Genomic DNA, 20712 nt, shown 5'->3' with positions numbered 1-20712 from the left:
TCTTTAAAAAATGTCAGCTATTTAGGTGAAAGAAACAAAAAAAAAAAAAAATTGAAAAATCAGATGAGCAAAGGCTGTATCCAAGCTGTGAACCTGCTGCAAACAAAGCAAGAAAAAACGTGATGAAGAGCTGTTGTGCAGAAGACAAGCTACAGTACGAAAAAGAAATAGAAAAAATTAAAAGAGAAGACCAAAGAGCTGGTGCTGAACGTCCAGGAGGGGGAGAGGAGTCCCATTATTTTTGGTACAAAGCTTTTGGGTTTTTCTCTTCCATTCAGAAGGGCTGGACGTGAAAAAAAAAAAAGGGAGAAATACTGGGAGGATTTTTTTTTTTTTTTTTTTTTTAAGACTTCCAGAGCTGGGTGTTCTGTACATTTGGCCAGCACCCCCCCCCCTTTTCTTTTTTCTTTTTTTTGTCCTTAGTTTTTATTTTTCTTTTGTTTAATGCTTAGTACTTTGAACATGAAATTTATTTATATGATCATTAGCGATTAATATTTTAGCTAGGGCTAGAGGTGAATTTTAGCATTTTTATTATGTGTTCTCGAAAGTTGAGACTATTTTAGATTTTCTTCATGGATTAATGATTGAATGTTGGGGATGATTTTAAATTTGAGAAATATTTCACGTTGAGTAGTTTTTTATTCATTATCATTTTTTGTTTATATCAAATGTCTACTTTTTGTTTGATTTGTTATGATTCAAATTTATAGTGAATGCTTAATTTCTCTTAACATGTCATTAAAATCAAATCTTCAATCAAACCCATGTTCAATCGATTTTATCTTTTAATCAGTGTTTTATTGTTAAATCTTCATATTAGAAGAGTTAATTATCTACCTAGTTGAGTTAAAAATGTCTCGAGAATACATAATACTAATAATAGAATGCTAAGTGAATCCTAGAGGCCCTAGTGTTTTTTCTATTTATTTTTCTTCACCTATATTTTACTTGTTAATTTAATCGCTCCATTGCTCTACTTCTTAATGGAAAAACAAAAACCAAATCATTTTATTTTTCTGTGCGATAAAAGAAATATTACTTGAGTGTCTACCATTCCCTGTCGATCGATCGACCTCGATCTTACTGAGAATTTTACTCGAGTGTCTACCATTTCCGGTGGGTCTTGATTTTTCGGTTCGACATGGTTTCTATGGATAAATTTTACAAATTTTCCTTTAAATAATAATAATAATAATAAAAAAAAAAAAAAAAAAAAAAAAAAAAAAAAGAAAAGATCGCTTGTGATGGTGTTCATTTTGTAGGGATTCCAATTCCATTGACATTTCAGTGAGGGATTGGGTTTGTAGTTAAAACTACCAAACCAACCAACAAAAACGGCCGTGACCTGGCTTTGAACTTTGAAGTCCAGACGGAGAAACCAAAGCCCCAACGGCCACCCACCTGTGTCTCTCTCTAACTAAGAGCATAGAGAGGACCAGAGCCTTTCACACACACGCAAACAAGCAATCAAACGCTCGGAACGAAAATGGGAAAAATGCTTCAGCAATCGTTTTCGAAGCCTTGTCCAATCCCAATCCCATTTTCCAAACCCCCCCATTACACTACTACTAGTCTCTGTTTCCACCATCGAATTCGTTGTAAAGCCGTGGATTCATCCAAGATCGACACGAGGCCACCACATGCACCGTCGGATTCACCGGGAGCGAAGAAGATCGGCCCCTACACGGGGAGAGACCCGAGCGTGAAGAAGCCCGGGTGGCTTAGGCAGAGAGCGCCGCAAGGAGAGAGGTACGAGCAGGTGAAGGAGTCGCTCTCGCGGCTCAGCCTGAACACGGTCTGCGAGGAGGCGCAATGCCCCAACATCGGAGAGTGTTGGAACGGAGGCGGAGATGGTGTTGCGACCGCGACAATCATGCTTCTTGGGGACACTTGCACGCGTGGCTGTCGATTTTGTGCCGTCAAAACCAGCAGAAACCCCGCGCCGCCCGATCCCATGGAACCGGAAAACACTGCCAACGCTATTGCAAGTTGGGGGTATGTGTGATGTTTTAGAGCTTGGAAAAAAGTGAGAGTTTTTTCATTCACACTTGTTGAACTATTGTAGAGTTGTGGGCTGTTTAATTTTATTTGTTTATGAAGGAAGTGTGAAATAAGAATTATTGTCTGCATTCAGGTATTTGGAACGAGGACTTAACTAATTATGTTTTTTTGTTTCTTCTAATATTTGTAGTGTGGACTATATTGTTCTAACGAGTGTAGATCGTGATGATATACCCGATGGAGGAAGTGGGCATTTTGCTCAGACCGTCAAAGCTATGAAGGTGTGTATATCTCTCTGGCAATGGTCTCGAGGTGCTTTCTATTTCTTTGTTTTGTTATGCATATTACCTCAAAAGAGGTTGGAATGAGAGCACAGGTTTGATTGGGTATTATACAACTCCTTTTGCAGAAACTCAAGCCTGAGATCATGGTTGAGTGTTTAACTTCTGATTTCCGGGGCAACTTGAAGGACGTAGAGACTCTGGTACACTCAGGATTGGATGTGTTTGCCCACAACATCGAAACTGTGAAACGGCTCCAGCGAATTGTCAGAGATCCTAGGGCTGGGTGAGTTGCAGTACCTGTCATCTTTCTGCTTAATTTTGCTGAATAGTTATTCACTTTTGGTTACTCATTCATGGGTAAAAGTTATTATAAAAGCAAACTTCCCCAATGAATCATGAATAGATCTTGTGGTAGTTAAATATTACATGGGATCAAGATTTGTCAATATTTTATCATTGATGTGTATTACCTTTGAAGTTGCTGTCCTGGTCATGACTCCAGGAAATCCTACCAGTGAGTCAGTGACCCACCACTTGCTACCAGATAACAACCATTAAATTTCAAAACTAATCTGTAATTTTTCTACACATTGGAAGGTATGATCCTCCAACAAAGATATGTCTTCAGGTTTGGCCCAGATTTTCTCTCCCTCTTTGTTCTCCCCTTCACTTAAGTTTATGAATCTGACTTGGTCATCTTATGCATAACATGGATTGATAATTTTCTTGTTTCTCAAGATGTTTAGCTTAGTCACATTGTCATTAAAAGTTTATCTATCTTTTCTCCAACCATTGACTGGGTTTCTGCATTCTAAAATGTGAAATCCTTTTTAAATTGGTAGAGCAATCTGTTTTTCCACTGGTGTGTATTTGGGTTTCTGATATTTCCTTCAGGAATGTCAGTTCCATGGAAATTGGATTTTGATGGTTATGTGAATTCCTTTCCAAGTTGCTAGAGCGGTCTGTTTCTTCCCCTAGTGTGTGCATGGGTTCTGATTTGTCTTCAGGAATGTCAGTTCCACTAGTGTCTAGGAATGTCTTCAGGAGAGTGCTGTTTCTGCGTGCCATATTTGGTCATTGTGATATGCATACTATATGACAAACTTTTTTGTTTCTTTGTGTTTTCTTTTAGCATCTTTTCCAAAAAATATTCTCCCTATGACAGTTCGCAACTTTTGAGTCTGTTTTCCAAATTAAATATTTTAGTTTTTGCCTCTTCATTGCGCTCCAAAAGGAATTTGGAATTAATAACTAGAAGAAGCTAGTGTGATATTCCAAGAAGATTTATAGGGATAAGAAACTTTGGAAAGAGCTAATAGTTGTAAGAAAGGGCAAGTTAGTTCTGTTTAACTTAATTTCTCAGATGTTGCTTTGTGCTTGTGTTGGTGTGCGAGTGCCTGTTCTTTAGAAACCCTAGATGCACTTTCAATACATTGTGCTCTGATTCTTTTGATAATTGTTGAGCTAGCAGAGCTAATGGCATAACTTGGATGTGCATTTTCAGACAGACCAAGTCTTTTGATTTTAGAATGCACAAATGGACCCAGTTTAGGGGTTGATGTGCAAGGCTCGTTGGCTTAACCCATATATAGTACTTTTTTTCTATACATTTTTCTCTGTATTCTGAATATATGATTGCTGATTCCATTTATGATTTTACTATGTCCTTTTTCAATGCAGTTATGAACAGAGCTTGTCAGTTCTAAAACATGCAAAACTCAGCAAGGAGGGCATGATAACAAAATCTTCTATAATGTTAGGTCTCGGAGAATCTGATGATGAGTTGAAAGAAGCCATGGCTGATTTAAGGGCTATAGATGTTGATATTCTGACACTTGGACAGTATTTACAGGTTAGTTAATATGCAATTGTTCATCGTGTAAATTGCACCAAATTCCCTCAAGGTTTGAAGAAATGTCAAGCATTTACCTTCAGTTTTAGAAATGACACTACCTCCTGATGCTGCTATTTTTTTTTTTTTTTTTTCCCTCCTGATTTTCCTTGTCATATAACAAGTCTGGTTAATAACCATTATCTATGTAATGAAACGAAATGAGGTTGAAGAAATGGAATGGAAGCTAATTGAACGTAGCTCATTCCTCTTCCATAGTCCATTAAATTGAAAAGCCAATTACAGGAATATTTTGCACAGCTATAGGGGACAGCTCCCTGGGACAGCCGGCTTTCTTCTAGAAGGCTTACATAGTACTTCCCATACTATTAGGAAATTACATATTATTCCTCAAATATTCATATATTTACTCTAACACTCCCTCCTCTAGCTGAAGCATATATATCATATAAGCCCAGCTTGAAACAAATAAATTCTAATTGGCTACGAGAAAGAGACTTTGTGAACACATTAACAAGTTGCATGAATAGTTCAAGTAGGACTTCAGGTCTCGGCTTATTTTAAACCTAGTAGCTTTATTTGTCTCGTTCTTGATAGAGATATTAACTTGAAAGTGTTTACAATTCTTGCAGCCAACTCCATTACACCTGACTGTCAAAGAGTATGTTACCCCTGAAAAATTTGCCTTCTGGAAGGAATATGGGGAGTCAATTGGATTTCGTTATGTTGCCAGTGGTCCACTGGTGAGCTCTTGTTATAGTTTGCATTTTATGATTATAATATTCTTGTCCTTTATCTCATTTGAATCGATATTTTTGAGAATACAAATCAGCCACTGAATTGGAGTAACATGATTTGTTCCCCTTTACATGTCTATCTTGGTTTTAAGGGAAACTACACTGACCTTTCTCAAACTTACACCCTAATTGTAATATCCTCTCAAACTTCAAAAGGTTGTAATTGACCCCCAAACTATCCGATCTTTTCACTTAGCCTCCTCCATTAAGTTAGAATCCATTAGTATTGGAAAGTTGGGCAAAGAAGTAAAAATGAAAATGAAAACTCTCCCTTGAAGCTAATTTCTACAGACTAATGTGAGTTAATAATTTGCTATTGAAAAATAGATCCCTACAAGATTTATCGATGTATTGCTTTGCAGGTCCGATCCTCGTATAGGGCTGGCGAGCTCTTTGTTAAGACAATGGTTAGAGAAAAGGCTAACAGCACAGCTGCCACATCCAATTGATTTTTCATGGCTAACAAACCGACCACAAATTGGTGCATGAGCAGTTTGTTGTGGGGCAAGTGATTGCAAAGGTGGTCCTCATCATTATTGAGTCTAAATTTTCTAGGTCTATCTTCCTTTCTGCCTGGATTTCTATGCACTGAAATCCATTTCCTTCTTGTAAAAAATTTCTAAGTTAGAATTTTTGGGGCTTAAGTTTTGATCCTCACATTTAGGATTTGCCATTGCTACCTTTATTTACATAGTTAATTCCAACACGTGCAGGAAGCTGAAAGAGATCATACAAATCCGAAAAGGAGATATATAAGTTGGTTCCATATTATTTGTATGCCATTTTTGTGATTTTATTTTTATTTATGTTCCTTTTAATCTAAATGGGAAGTTCCGATCCCTACAACAGGTGTAGCTCTCTACATGCCAATGCATTTTTCTGTTGAAATTAAGTTTCCCCAAATTGCCAACAAAAGAAAAATTAAATTAAATTAAATTATGCACTTGGGAGAGGGACAATGGACTAAGGTTACGTTTGATACGCAGAATGACTATTCTATTATGAAAAATGAATAGATTTTATTAGGAATGGAAGAGAGTGGAATATAATAACTTTAGTGTTAGAGTATATAATAAGGATCTAGCACTTAGAATAGTTATTCTCATTGCAAAATGACTTTCTCAATTCGAATAGTTATTCCTCAAGGTAATGCATAGACATTCTTTCATGAGTTATGAGAATGAATATTTCAAGATTATTTCATTCTATACATTCGTTAACTTTTAATCCGTACGAAATATAATAGTGGTTATGAAAATTTTATAAACTTTTTATCAAGTCACTTTTTGAAATTCAGAATCGATCTTCAATAATCACTCCTTCCATCAATTTTTTTTTGATGGAATGCCACATCATTAAAAAAAAATAGTTGTATGAGCAATAATGAAAATATTTGTTTTCATTATCCTACACATTACCTGTCCATTTCTACTATTGAATATATGTGAGACTCGATGGTGACTCCAAATATATCTATTTTCTTTTTTCTTTTCTTTTTTTTTTTTTTAAAAAAAAGGAAAAAAAATGAGGAGAGTCTATGGTGGAATGGATAACCAGCCGTGAGAGAGGGGTGAGCCCCCGACCTGGACCAACCCGCCTATCTGTTGCCCCACAGGGCCACAACAAACCCTCTCAGTTTTTTTTTTTGTTTTTTTTGATAACTTCACAAAAAGGTACTGAACTATCACACATTTTGACGAAAGGATGTCAAACTATCATTTCTCTTGAACCGGGGTAATAAACTATCAAAAACCCTCAAATAAGGGTATTCTGTTAGCTTTGGGAGTTAAATCATGCCAAAATTTCCAAAATACCCCTGTGTTTATTTTATAAAAATTTTCAAAGATTCAAGCATAGGTATTTTTGCAAATTTTGTTAAATTCTGACCAACACCTAAATCGTAGTTTCTTTTCTCTTTTTTTCCTAGAAAAAGAATGGGTGTATTTTGGGTATTCCGTCAGGATTTAATACCCAAAGCTGACGAGATACCCTTATTTGAGGGTTTTTAATAGTTTAATACTTCGGTTTGAGAGAAATGATAGTTTGATATATTTCCGTCAAAATGTGTGATAGTTCAGTACTCTTTTGTAAAGTTATTCCCTTTTTTTTTTTTTTTAAATAAAAATAAAAGAATCAACTTTATAAAAAAGATTATTGTTGTAATTTAACTATTTCAATAGGGAAAACTTCAATTTACCCCCATAAAGTTGTCACCGAGTTGCAATTCTACTACTAATGTTTCAATTTTGTTAATTATACCCCATTAAATTTCAGAAATTTTCAATTTAAGAAATCCGTCCAAATCAACCGTCTGACTTAACGAATTTCGCCTCACATGCCTCGCAAGTGCCCTTTTTGACAAAATTGCCATCTTTAAAATGGCACCGTTTTGGACATATGGAAATCAAAATTATGTTATTCAAAACGATGTCGTTTCGTAAGTTTTCTCCAAGCTTCAAAACGGCACCGTGTTGAAGACAAGCCCTAAAACATCCTTTAGCCTTGTCGGGGAAGACGACCTTGATCATCTTCTAGACCCACTTCGATTTTGGCCGAGAGGAACTGTCGTTATTTGGTTCGTCGATTTTGGCCGACAGGAACTGCTGGTATTTGTTTCGTTAGCTTCTAGCGACAAGGCGTTGTCGTTGAACAACTCGGCCGAAGTCAATGAAACAAAAGTACCGTTGATTTTGGCTGACGCCAAGAGGCCTCTGCGCTAGCATCCATCGCCCAGTCCATCTCCTTCGAAGACGACCCGCTCACTGCCCCCCAACGAGACCGTCTTCCCCGATCGTTGTTTTAGGGCGATGACGTTTTGTATCAAAACAGTGTCGTTTTGTAGAAGAATTTTTGGTTTTGGTGTTTCACAAAACGACACCATTTTGTAGAGGGTATTCTTGTCAGTTTTCATCACTAATAGGCACGTGAGGCAAAATTCTTTAAGTCAGATGGATGATTTGGACAGATTCTTTAAATTGAAAATTTTTGAAACTTATGAAGTGCAATTAATAAAATGAAAATATTAGTGGTAGAATTGTAAATTAGTGACAACTTCATCGGAGTAAATTGAAGCTTTCCCACTTAAATACGGTAATAACCCTGTCTGTGTAGAAAGTAGTAGATTAGTGCATCATCGTAATCGTCTCTCTCTCTTCAGAATGGGAAGCGCTCCGGCACAAATTCCGACGAGCTTCGGGCATGAGCTTCGGGCTTGCCTTCGTTGCCGCCTCGTCAAAACCTACGACCAGGTGCACACCCTTGGGTTTAAAGATGGACTCCCAGAGTGCGTTAGGCTGCGATAGGGTTTTCTTCTTCGAGTCCAGTGATTAACATACATATGTGCTTCTTTTCTTTTCCTTTTGACAAAAAATTACACAGTTTAGGGAATCGGGCTGCGAGAACTGTCCTTTCTTTAAGATGGACGAGGATAATGAGCGTGTCGTCGATTGCACCACCCCCAATTTCACTGGGTACGCGTGTTTCTTTGCTATTATCACTGCTATTGTTGTTGTTGTTGTTCTTATATTGTGATGATGATGTTTCTCTGTCCTTCAAGATGTTTTTGAATGCTTGTTCTTAGAAGGCCAAAACCTTTGCCCAAGTCACTCCAGGACAACCCCATTCGGCTTACTTCACTTGAATTAATTCGAAATTTTTGTTAAAAGTTGTCATTTTTAATTTTATTTTTACGCACTTTTCTTAGGAAGCAAATGGTGTGACCAGTTTAGTGCGTATAATAGCATTCTAGATTAGAGAATGCTTAATAATGCAAGGAAAGATTGTAACTTTGGTGCGATACCGTACCGCGATTATTTATTTTGGTGCTGAAATATCCTTGCCTGCTGTTGCTTATTTTAATCTTTCCTTTAATTGTGGCCCTTGCAGGATAATTTCAGTCATGGATCCAAGTAGAAGTTGGGCTGCTCGGTGGTTGCGAATTGGTATGTTGAACACCTTTTCACACACATTTTTCCGTCCACATCCTTCATCTTATAAGTAGCAAGCAAGAAGAATTTCTATATAAGCTGCTTTTCCAAAATGAACAAATAGATCGCATGTAGTTGTGGCAATATTGGCATATTTTTACCATGAGAGACCTCTCATTACATTCAGAAGGTCTTATAGGTCTAGGGTAATGGATGGTTATTGGCTTTTCAAGATTATTGAAGCTTGTAAGTAATAAATGCTATATATGGATAGTTACGGGTGTGCTATACAAGTGCCTTTCTACTCAGAGCAGATAATTTTGAAACTATACTGAGATCATTAAGGGCTATTATTATTTTAGTGTGATAACATATTGAGAAGAGTGGAGAATCTGTTGATCACGTTTTTGCTCCATTGTGAGGTTGCTAGGGCCTTATGGGATTCTATTTTTAGTCTATTTGGGTTAGATTGGGTCATACCAAGTCGAGTGGTAGATCTCTTTGCATGTTGGAGAGGTCAATTTGGTAGTTTTCATAGTGCGGCACTGTGGAAGATGATTCCATCCTGCTCAATGTGGTGTTTATAGAGAGAAAGAAATAACTGTAGCTTTGAAGACTACCAAAAGATGGTGGTGGATTTAAAGGCTGTTTTCTTTTAATACCCTAACCACTGGGGGATTGCCTATGATCACTTTCATATTTCTAGTTTTCACGATTTCTTTGATCTTTTTTCTTTTTTAAGATAAGTGTTTATCTTGTATACATCATGTGTACTTGAGTTGCGCTTTTAATGAATTTCGACTACTTATCAAAATGTATAGGGGCATGCTATGCAGGCGTGTCAGGACTACTATTAGTTTACTGCCATTTTTTGCAAATCATATTTCAAAATTGTGGTATACTTTGATTCTGATGCATGAATTTTGTCGATACAAAAATGTCATCCTTTTTTTTTTTTTTCCTTATTGACACACTTATTCAAAAGGCAAAGGCAAAACAGAAAAGCAGTTTTTTCTATCTATTTTTTTTTTTTTAATAGGTAATCAACAAATATTATAAAAAGCGTAAGGCGCCCCTAAGTACACATAAAGTATACAAAATGATCACCAACAGAGAAAAAACAAAAAGAACAAAGAAAAACCAGACAAGGACACCCGCAAAAACCCAAAAGAAAGGATTACATAAAGACCCTTAAGTCCCACAAGAACTACAACAAGACACCCACAAGTAGACCCGCTCACAAGAGCCATGGGCTTCATCAGAACACTGAAAGAACCCTCTTGCATTTACCCCGGCTAGAGCAATCACCTCTAGCATTAAAGTTTTTCTATCTTAGTTAGATTATGATGTATTGGTTCATAACTAGGCTACAATTATGGAAGTTTATTGTAAGACTACCTTTTCATGCTCTAACTTCTAAGATAAATTTCTACATTAATTGAATATAAACCAACTGCATCAATATTCCACCTTCTAGGGTAAGTGGTATCACATGCTCTTATGCCCAATCAGCTTGCGCATATACATCCCATGCCTACGACTTTTAAAGCATTGGTTAGGGAATTTTTTTAGAGGTTTCGTGTTTTCTTCTTTGGGAAGGATGCTTGGAGATTAGGAAACATATAGCCTATAACTGAATCCTCCTAGGTAAGTGGCTATGTTGGCATATGGTGCAATCTAAGTATGGTGCAGTGTGGGTTTGATGGTTTGTGAGGGTGCCTCAGGGGTGTTGGACTTTGGATAAGAATTGACTGGTATATCATTTCTGACCAGCTTTATCTCATATTTGGGGATGGTAGGAGACATTTTTTCAAGCAGGAATTAACGTGGGAAACCTTTTTAACTATTCAGTCAATTGATTGAGGGTTTTATTTTAGTTTGAGAGTTTTTGCAGTGTTTTGAATGATTGGGAGTTGTATTTGCAAGGTGCACTCGTCGAGCACCTTCATATGGTTTGAGGTTTTGGTGACATTTTCTTAGACATTCTGGTTACTGAAAAAAATAAAAAGGTAGAACCATCTCACTTTGAGGATTCAACACTTAAAGCCTTGTCTTGCAGTTCAAAGATCTAAGAGGAGATAGATTATATGCCTAGTATACCTACACATGAAACCCAAGCTTCCTCCCACACATGCTAGAGCTTCAAAGTCCATTTGACATGAACAGTTGTTTTTGTTCTTTGTACATGTTAGCTTTAGGTGCTTTCTTGCAGATTGTCCCCAATCAGTAGTAAATCTATGGCACATGAAGGACCCGGGAGTTTTACCTTCACCAGTAGTCTTAGCGCATATACTTGAAGAAATAAATAGTAGCCACTTAAAACTATGGGCAGCACCATTTTCAATATTGTTCAACATTGCAAATGATGTTATATTGTAAAATTTATAGAGTAATTGCTTCAAATAAATGCCATTTGAAGCATTGGTTGGTGGCCAGATGGTTGTAGTAATTGAGCCTACTTTGCTTGTGGTCTGATATTTTTGATACTCTCCCTCTTGAATTGGAAATTGGTTTTTACTATCCTTTTCTTGCACATATTTTCAGAAATTTGGAACAGTTAGAAGGGAGATTATTATGAGTGCTTACCTTTAGGTTTGATTCTTGAGCACCCTTAGGCTTTTGTTTTCTGCTAATAGTGATGTTTCCTCAAGAATAGTAATGTCATTCTACTTGTTTGAACATTTTCATATACTTGTTTTTAGATCTTTTTATGTCTTTTAGGTCCATATGCAATTTTGCATTTGAAAACCTAAGTTTGTGAGATTTGGTCGGCGGTAATTTAGAGTTTGATTTCCCCTTGAACTTTTTGCAGGAAAATTTGCCCCTGGCTGTTACACTCTTGCAGTCTCAGAGGCTCTTCCGGAGGACTTGCAGGTTTGTATTTTTTCACGTGTACAATGCAAGTTTTATTTAATTGTAGGACGGACTTATGTTACTTTGCGAATAAGTTTCTCTTTTTTCAAATAAATACAAAAAGTGGTCAATTTTATTGTTGAATCTTATCAAAAAAAAAATTTATTGTTGAATCTTGCATGCTAATCATACAAACTATTCATCTATCCTCATTGTTCGCTTTAATGAACTCTTTTGCTTTTGATATTATATGGGAATTGACAATAATGTCCTGAAAATGTTCCAGTAGGATTTTCTTGGCCATCATGTGGTTAGCAACATTGGTGTGTTGTTAATGGTGATGTCATGCAACAAGCCTGTGATATAGTTTTCACAATACTTAGGAAATCAATTAGTGGATTTTTTTGAACATTTCAATGGAATATCAATGTTGCTATTGTGCGAATGTTAAAACTAGAATATTCCTGGTGACTGGCCAAAATTGTACCCCCTAGGTGTTAGGAAGCCTAGTGCCATTGATAGCGGACGCATGGTTGCACATATATTCTTGTTTGTTGATCCGTGGTTTATACTTGATTTTCTATGGTTTTTCCCTGGAAAACTGGTTGTTGAGCATCATATCTTGATCCTTTTTTTTTGTTGTCTTTGTGTAATATTTGCATTTGAAGCAAATTAGTAGAGTTAGAATATATGCTTGTACTATTGAGAGTTGTGTAATGGCTACTTTCACATTGTTATCATTGAGCGATTGCTTGTGGTGCAGGTTTTTATGGTTTTGTCTCTAGAATTTCACTTACTTCGTCCCCATAATTGTGGGTTTTCTATCCGTTTTTGGATATCTTAAAATATTGTGAACTTTGAAAGTTCAATGCATACAATTTTAATAATTTTCCTAAACTACCCTTCAATTTATTTGAAAAGTCAATACTCCTTTTTTGTTTGCTTTGTTTTTGTTTAGATTAAGGAGTAGTTTTGAGCATATAAATTGTTTATTTGAAAGCCAATACATTATATCCCTTTAAAAATTAAAATTTTCAAGCAGGACAAATAATATGGGATGGAGTAGACGTTGAGTTTCATTTGCAACTGCAGTAAAATGTGTAATTCGATAAATTCACAATTTTATCTTTGCTGGATGTTGGGTTGGTTCATAATTAAGCCAAAAAAGAGACTATTTTGACAGAGTAAGTAGGTGTTAAAATGAGTTGGGTGAGGGTTGAATGAGAAATAGTATGGTGGCCCCACATTGGTTGTCCAATGCTATCCAACCTGTTTACTATATGGTTTTAGAAGTAAAATCCTGACCTTGGAAATGTCGAAAGTTCACTGTGAAATTTTGACAATTTGTGTAGTTTTCGTGTATTTTTGTGTCAGCTTCTGTAAAGTTTTATCGTTCCTATTTACCTGTGATTGTCACTTGAAAGAGGGTTTTCACTCGCTTGGGCTGATTCCCAATCACTATCACCTTTTTTTTTTAATGGGTAAGATGAGATTACATTAACTGGAACGAAGATATAAAAGATAAAAGAAAGAAAGGAAAAGAAAAAGCACAAAATGCAAGAGTAGGACCCCAGCAAAAGCACAAGCCCAAGCGATGCAGAACCAAAGGAGAACAGGAACAATTGGAAATGGCTAATAAGAAACCAGTCTGGTCCAATAGTTTCTTGACTCAAAAGCCGAAAAAAGAATGAACGGCGGCAGTTTAAGCACAAGCCCAATCACTACCACTTGTCCTTTCTATACAGGTTGTTTTTGAGCATTAATCCAAGCCGAAAAATATAATGGGTTGTATTAGGGGTTGAATAAATTTGACTGGTTCTGGTTGTGTTTGTGGATTAGGTTGAATTTTGCCAAAGGCAAAATGTAGCATGTGTTGCTGAATGGGCAGCACCAGTATTTCTGTTAAAATTTCAGTTAACATGCATTTGAAAACTCGATATTTCCATTTAGATATAAACTGAGCTTGTTAACATTGTGAAACTAACTACTATTGTCAGAATTACCATGCTTGCTAGCTCGCATCATCATATTTATCTGTTTTGTTCCGTTTTAATTTGACCTTTTAACTATGACACTTTTCAATTGATCATTTTATTGTACTTTTTTGTAGAATTTATGCCAAGATGAGCATGTGCAGTATGTGCCACCAAAACGTGTATGAGTGTTGTTGAAAGTTTCTGAAGTTTAAACATTTTGATGTAATCAAATCAAATACTTGTTCTGAGACTCATTGGTCTTATAAAATGAGCATCCAGTTGGTACTTGAAGGGTTATGCTGCATCCTTTGCTACGAATGTGATGGGAGTTGGGGGGGGGGGGGGGGGGGGGGGGGGGGAATAGATGAAAAATAAGTGGAAAAGGCAAAATATGTTCATGTGATTACGTGAAAGGTTTGAGAATGCATGACGATGTATTTAGGTTCTCATTTAAAGCAGAAAAAATGGCGAAGTATGTTAATTTTACTCTTTAAACTTGAAATTAAACGTAGACAGTTGAAAAACCTACAGGAAATTCCTTGTATTATTTTACAACACCTAAGCCAAATCACCATATATAGCCCTTTTAACAATCCACCTTAAGGCAGATAGCCTATTAAATAGGTTGGAATTAATCTACATGACTAAACTAAATCATCCCCCCTCTCCCTTTTCCCCTGTAAATTGCTCAAGGGAAAAAGGAAAAAAAAAAAAGAATAAGTCATCCCTTTCATGGACCAGATGAGGATCCTCTTAAACATTTTACGGTCAAAATTTTGTTTTGTTGTATTCAACTGTGTATATAGTGATGTTGCCATGTTTAACATATACAACATTAGACTTGTGGAAATAGTCTTGACCATAAAAATTGCAAATTATAATTATATCAAATGAATCCTACAAGAACTCACGTTTCAAAATGGAAGTTGTGTTGGGTTGCAAATTATAATTAACTCAAATGAATCTTACAAGAACCCACTAAAATGTGAGTTGTGTTGGGTAAAAAGGAGATTTGGATGAAAAGGAGACGAGTCATTTCATGATTAAGATTTTATTTTATTGTATTTAACGGTGTAGATGATGTCACATTATTTAAAAATTTTAAATGATGTGATAACATATGCACTGTTAGATCAGTGAAATCTAATATTGACCATAAAATAACTCTTGTTCGCATTTCTTAGGGTGTGTGATAAACCTCGAGCCTATCAAATACTTAAGAGTAAGGAAAAAGACTCCTGCGCAACAGTTGCACAACTGTTTTACATCAATCAGGTCTCAGTAAGGAAAAAGATAATTGTTGTGCACCAATCAAGTTTCTAAGAGTAGTGCTATATAGCCTACCACTATCTCACTATGCTGATATGATATTGTCAATCTATTACTATACTTTCTTTCTTTTTTCTTTTTAATAAGGGCTGATCTAATACTAGTGTCATGTCAGCATAGTGAGATAGTGGTATGGTATATATAGCATTACTCAATACTTGAAATAATTTTTACAAGAGTAATGTTATATCCTACACCCGTATTTTGCTGCACTGATATGGCCGGTAGTGGCCATCATCTTAGTGCTTATATATTGATAAAAGATTTGGTACATCTACCATTTTTCAAACTAATATAAAACCGTAAAATGGATTTGATCTGATCCGTAGTTGCGAGGTCCGATTAAATAGTGACAGGGCATGAGGCCCAGCCTGAAGAGACACTAACCTCTCATTGTCAGTAACCGTTGGTTCACCAGAACAATCATCGAGAGCACAAGTTGCTTAATAAGCCCAACAAAACTCGGCTCTAACGCAGAGGCTATAAAACAAAGTGGATTCGGCTCCGGGAAAAACCTGAGGCGCAGTTGACCGAACACCCACCAAAGATGCCGACTCTCTGTAAACTCTATACAATGCAAGAAGCCTCGGAACACAACACCAAAGATGACTGCTGGGTTGTCATCGATGGCAAGGTACGCTTCTACTTGGGCCTTTCTCCGTATGTGCCTTTTGTTTTCCTTTTCTATGTTTTTAACTTTTTTATTTGTGGGTTTTACTCTCTGCTGTTTATCGTCGATGGATGAGCCTGTGGGTTTTAGATGTCTACCGAAGTTATTGGATCATCTTCATGTACTACTTGTTTTTGTTTTTGTTTACATTTTTTGAATCTGTGCTTTGTGGGTGTTTGATAATTTTCTTCTGAGATCTGTTCTGCTGTTCAGTTTTAGTCCTTGAGGTGCAACTTGTGGTACAAGTTTGTGGCCATTGTGTTTGAAGCTCAAATTCTTAATGGGTTTTGTCTAGGTGTGGTAGGATTGCATTAGTCTGATGTTGATTGATTTGATTCTTTGTTCTGGAGGTTCAAGTTTTTTAAGGCCATTGCCTGCTTTATAACTTCTCTGTGAAATCGATGCAATAGCATGAAGGCTTTGACAATAAATATGAACTGCACCATTTATTTCTCTACTTTTATTCTGTGTATAGATGTCTTAAAATATATTTATATTGTTCACAAACACATGTACGTATGTTTGTTTGATTATCTTTATAAAATATCGTTAGCTTACTCAAGCAATATAAGGAAGGAGCAGGAAGCTTAGTTGGGAAATTTGGACTCTTTTGTTTCGATTGTTTGGGGTTAGCTGGGTTGTGCCAAGAATTGTTAGGGAGAGTTACCTGGGGAGTTCAACAAAGAGTACATTAATATACATATTAGGACACCACTTCTAGCTCAAAAACCTAAGCTAATGGGCTTGGGTCCACCAAGTTATATCAACTGCTCTCTTTCTTTATATTTTCTCAATGTGGGATACAAAACCTCATAAGTGCACTCACAACAAATCTCTTGTTCACTTGTGAGTCTTTTCCACATTGACCCAACTCTCCCTCGCGTGTGGGTCCTTCACAAATCCAAGAGTGTCATGCGTACTCCGAGAGCTACCACACTCTTTTACCGGAGTTAAACCAAGACACTTGTATCAACAGTGGAAGCTAACCATAATTCTGATACCAATTGTTAGGGAGAGAAAACACCTAGGGAGTTCACCAACAAGAGTAAGTTAATATGCATATTAGGACACCACTTCTAGCCCAAAAAAGCCTAAGCTAATGGGTTTGGGTCCACCAAGGTATATTAACTACTCTCTTTTTCTATACTTTCTCAACGTGAGACACAAAACCTTACAAGTGCAGTCACAACAAGAATGATGGTTATAGGGGATTTCAGATAGACATTGTGGTGGTGAAATTTGGAAGTCAAATCCCTTTGTTTATGGTATGGTGTCTTGTAGAGAAAGGATGTGCACACTTTTGAGAGGTTTGAGTTACCATTAGTGAGGCTCTGAAGCTTTTGTTCTTGTGGACAGCAGCTACCAGTTAATTCTCTTTTTAAAAAATATTAGAGCTCTTTGATCTTTTGAACTTTAGGTGCTAGTTTCCGCTTTTGGGTGTCTCTCTTGTACACATCCGCATATTAGGGTTGCACCTCTTTTTGGGAATTTTTATTACGATTTGTTACTTTTAGAAAAAGGGGGCAGGAAGCTTAATCCTCTCATCTTATTTTCGATCTATCAAATGTTTGCTTCAGGCCTTTGCCCCTGCATGTATCAAGAATAAATGTAAATTATATTTTCACTTTTTTTTTTCCAGGGTATTTTGATATCATTATTATACATCTTGTTTCTGGGTTTGCAAATGTGTCAGGCTTGGGCTAAGTTTGAATTTTCTTAAGTTGTAATTTGATGTGACACCGTGGGAAGTTGGGGTTATGTATGTTATTTGAATATATATCTAAATTTTGAGTATGCTGTAAATCACTTGCAGAAACTACTTTTGTTACATTATGTCATACTTACACAATAGTGTAAGTGACACAAGGTCCATCTTAGCTCTGCTGCAGCTGATTCTTGTTATGCTGTATTCAGTAACATTTCACCCTGTCATACACCCTGCCTGGAGTAACGAACAAGGACTAGAAGTCTTTATGAGCTTGGTCATCATTTTGTTGGCACTATATTCATAGTTGTTCTGCAAGTGGTTTTTTGGGATGAGCTCAGAGTTTCAGTGTTGTAGCTATGGTAAACTTTCTTGGCATTTGGATATCCTCATCTGGATGAAGTCCTCCTCTCTTGATCTCGTTATCTGTGGACAGAGAAGAATCTTTATTTTCTTTGGAAGTACTGATATCTTTCCACTTGCAAAAAATTCTTTAAGCCTCTCAAAGAACTTTATGAGCATAACTTCTCAAATTAGAATTTCTAGGCTCCTTATACCAATGCAGGATCTCACTTGGAGGGGAATATGTATAGACCTCCAGAACCCCACATCTTGGGAACAAACACATACATACACCCTCTCTCGCGCTGTGGTTGCTGTACTCTCTCCTACATCCTGGTTATGCTGTCTTTTTGTAAAATCTAAACCAAGTTTTCTTCCTAGAATAAGGACCCAGAAATAAGAACCCTTATTGACGATATAGATTGACATCCTCATTGACCTATGTAGGCGATTTCTTTCACATTGACATTTGTGCCTATGCCATTGCATCATAACTTTATTTAATCAATAGTGGAATAAATAATCAGAATTATTTTTTTAGTAAAATACAATTTTGTTTTAATACATTGGGTGCCTTAATGTCATCACTATGTGTCCAGTTTATATTGCCCATTTGTCTACTTGTAATTACCAATTTTTATTTGGCACTTTGTGAAAACAGTATCTAAGTTCTATTGTGCTTGTCTGGATCATTAGAACATCCTTTTCTTTTCTTTATATCATTTTTGTTGGAATTCAGGAGTTCACTTTATCGAAACAAAAATGAAAATCGTTTTTGATGCAATTTACCCATGAAAAAGCTCGAAAAGTCTTCCCATGGAATGATGTGGTGACTGGTTAACTACATATAATTGGTATAAGCATGGTTACTTATCAAAAAAATTGGTATAAGCATGGTTGATTGGCATGGTTATTCTTCTCTGCTGGCTTTTTATTCTTTGCCTTTTATATTAAGCATGCAGCTTCCCTCCGGGGGGCTGCACTTTTATTTTCTTTCCTCTGCTCTCAACTGTGAATAAACCAACTGGTGGATGATAATTTGCCTCCACTTCGTGGCTGTTTGAGTTTGGGTCACCTAAGTAAAAGGTGTCACATATCTGAAAGTTTTGAATGGTCATTCAGTGCATGTACATCGGTGTCTTGCTTTGATTACTCTCTCTCTCTCTCTCTCTCTGTGCGTGTGTGTATGTCTCTGTTATAATGTAAAGTGTCTTTTGTTATTCCCAGGTATATGATGTGACATCTTATTTGGATGAGCACCCTGGTGGAGATGATGTAGTACTTGCTGCAACTGGTATTTTTCTTATGTTTCCTAATGGATGGGTTATGATATGGTTGGACAGGATCATGATGTATTCAAATTAAAAAATTTACCATCAACATCTCTTGATGGAATTTTTGATATGTCTTCTTGCTTTAATTTCTTTGAAGGGAGAGATGCCACAGATGATTTTGAAGATGCTGGGCATAGCGAAAGTGCAAAGGAGCTCATGCAGACCTTTTGCATTGGTGAGCTTGACACGTCTTCCCCAGCTATCCCAGAACTTGAAATTTCTTCCAAGAAGAAAACAGATTCTGGCCAGAAGCTCATGGATTTTACAAAGCAATATTGGGTTGTTCCTGTAGCCGTTGTTGGTGTCTCTGTGGTAGTTGGCTTCCTGTTCTTGCGAAAGAAGTAATGCAATACAGTTTTTTCACTTATTGGCTGCTGAAAGAAACTGTGTCACAAATTTTGAATAATTAGAAGGATAGCAATTAAGAGTAACTGGCCAATTGTTTGGCACCATTTTTCTAAAGTTTCAAATATTAGAAGCAAAACATACACAATATGATTGTTACATTGGCAAATGGATGATCAAAGTGCGTTTTTTTTTTTTTGTTTTGTTCTGTTATAGCACAGGTAGTGTTGTTTGCCTTTTACAAGCGTTGTAACAGTTACCATCTTCAACTAGATGTATGTCATTTCCCATTCTTCAGTGGAATAGAACTATTTGTTATATGTATTCATGGTAACATTTCTCTAGTGTCAGGTTTTCTGCACCTGGCATGAATCACAGAACTGTGAATGCAGTAAAGTGCTTAAAGGTGGAGGGAAACATGCTGTTTTAACTTTGATAAAAATGATTTCACTTGTGGACTTACAGGGGGCCCATCATTTCAATGACATCTGAGATAAGTTATTATTAGGTTCAGTTGAGTTATGTTGATGTTGTGTTTTATGTGATGACCACTTTGTGTGTGGACATATTTTGTAATTGGCAAGTGCTATGGATGTTGTGTTTTATAGGTGATGTTTTGTGTGTCTTTGGACATACTTTTGGAATTGTCAAATGTAGACCACCTTTTGTGTAATTGGCTAGTGTTATGGTGGTTTACTTTTTGTCTTTATATCCTTCAAATTGTCTTTAAAACCATTAGGGCAAAACACACTTAAAAGTAAATCAAATATCATTAAAACCAAGTAAATCAATTAACGCCAACTTCAAAAACAGAAGCACTCTAGTTTACTAGAAGTAATTTTTACACATCTCTTATACATTTTATGTACATTATTTTTCTAAATTAATCATTGAATCTGTATGACTAATATATGGATGATCTACACTTAACATGACACATAGTTTACAAAGCACTGCAAAAGGTCTATATCTCACAGCGTATTTACGAAGATAAAACATAATTCTTCTTCATTGCTTGTTATTGATCTCCCCAGTCTCTATTGGTGTACAACACTGAACAACTACATTCTCCATTTTTGCCTTGTACTTCTCAATTTCATTTTCAGCCGTTGATTCACAACTTTCAGCATCTGGGTTTAATCTTTAAACGGACCAATAATTACATTTTTATCTCACTACATTTTTTTTTGATAATTTTTTTTTACTTATCAAAAAAAAAAAAAAAAACTAATTAATTATTAACGTCGGACATGCTTGGAGTTGGATAGTTCTTCGTATCAAACAGGACAGATATA

At 36.3% G+C, this 20712-nt stretch overlaps 4 protein-coding genes across 5 annotated transcripts in view; all 4 read left to right on the top strand.

The window, feature by feature from the left end:
* Positions 1-1318: 1318 nt before the first annotated feature.
* On the top strand, positions 1319-5785 carry LOC133869778 (lipoyl synthase 1, chloroplastic). 2 transcript variants are annotated; one of them, XR_009900538.1, is made up of 7 exons: positions 1319-1998; positions 2195-2285; positions 2414-2571; positions 3969-4140; positions 4773-4883; positions 5300-5457; positions 5651-5785. XR_009900538.1 is itself a non-coding variant. In XM_062306853.1 (6 exons), exons 1-6 carry the CDS (start codon positions 1490-1492, stop codon positions 5384-5386), a joined length of 1128 nt encoding a protein of 375 aa, XP_062162837.1. In that variant the 5' UTR covers positions 1319-1489; the 3' UTR covers positions 5387-5644. The 2 variants fall into 2 exon arrangements, 1 of the variants encoding a protein (XP_062162837.1); XM_062306853.1 differs by lacking the exon at positions 5651-5785 and having other exon boundaries at positions 5300-5644.
* A 2239-nt stretch (positions 5786-8024) lies between these two features.
* LOC133858459 (transcription elongation factor SPT4 homolog 2) lies at positions 8025-13983 on the top strand. Its single transcript, XM_062293931.1, has 5 exons — positions 8025-8185; positions 8316-8407; positions 8823-8878; positions 11676-11737; positions 13827-13983. Exons 1-5 carry the CDS (start codon positions 8096-8098, stop codon positions 13875-13877), a joined length of 351 nt encoding a protein of 116 aa, XP_062149915.1. The 5' UTR covers positions 8025-8095; the 3' UTR covers positions 13878-13983.
* Positions 13984-15454: 1471 nt separating this feature from the next.
* On the top strand, positions 15455-19761 carry LOC133869766 (cytochrome b5). The gene is made up of 3 exons (XM_062306846.1): positions 15455-15655; positions 18966-19032; positions 19170-19761. The coding sequence occupies exons 1-3, from the start codon at positions 15569-15571 to the stop codon at positions 19415-19417; spliced, it is 402 nt and encodes a 133-aa protein (XP_062162830.1). The 5' UTR covers positions 15455-15568; the 3' UTR covers positions 19418-19761.
* Positions 19762-20699: 938 nt separating this feature from the next.
* LOC133869757 (uncharacterized) overlaps positions 20700-20712 on the top strand; it is a 1967-nt gene continuing 1954 nt past the window's right edge. The window contains exon 1 of the mRNA XM_062306836.1: positions 20700-20712. This exon is cut by the window's right edge and continues 382 nt beyond it. The gene's annotated coding sequence lies outside the window, so the exon portion shown is untranslated.

The sequence above is a fragment of the Alnus glutinosa genome, chromosome 1 (assembly GCF_958979055.1).
Source record: "Alnus glutinosa chromosome 1, dhAlnGlut1.1, whole genome shotgun sequence".
NCBI lineage: Eukaryota > Viridiplantae > Streptophyta > Magnoliopsida > Fagales > Betulaceae > Alnus > Alnus glutinosa.
Note: the sequence above shows the minus strand (reverse complement) of the source record. Positions and strands in the feature narration are given on the sequence as shown.

Bases quoted from the DNA above. Each gene is read 5' to 3' on its own strand.
- LOC133869778 (XM_062306853.1), top strand. From the start codon at position 1,490: ATGGGAAAAATGCTTCAGCAATCGTTTTCGAAGCCTTGTCCAATCCCA. The intron at 1,999-2,194 runs GTATGTGTGATG...TAATATTTGTAG, and splicing joins AACGCTATTGCAAGTTGGGG to TGTGGACTATATTGTTCTAA. The intron at 2,286-2,413 runs GTGTGTATATCT...CTCCTTTTGCAG, and splicing joins AGACCGTCAAAGCTATGAAG to AAACTCAAGCCTGAGATCAT.
- LOC133858459 (XM_062293931.1), top strand. From the start codon at position 8,096: ATGGGAAGCGCTCCGGCACAAATTCCGACGAGCTTCGGGCATGAGCTT. The intron at 8,186-8,315 runs GTGCACACCCTT...AAAATTACACAG, and splicing joins TCGTCAAAACCTACGACCAG to TTTAGGGAATCGGGCTGCGA. The intron at 8,408-8,822 runs GTACGCGTGTTT...TGGCCCTTGCAG, and splicing joins ACCACCCCCAATTTCACTGG to GATAATTTCAGTCATGGATC.
- LOC133869766 (XM_062306846.1), top strand. From the start codon at position 15,569: ATGCCGACTCTCTGTAAACTCTATACAATGCAAGAAGCCTCGGAACAC. The intron at 15,656-18,965 runs GTACGCTTCTAC...TGTTATTCCCAG, and splicing joins GGGTTGTCATCGATGGCAAG to GTATATGATGTGACATCTTA. The intron at 19,033-19,169 runs GTATTTTTCTTA...ATTTCTTTGAAG, and splicing joins TGTAGTACTTGCTGCAACTG to GGAGAGATGCCACAGATGAT.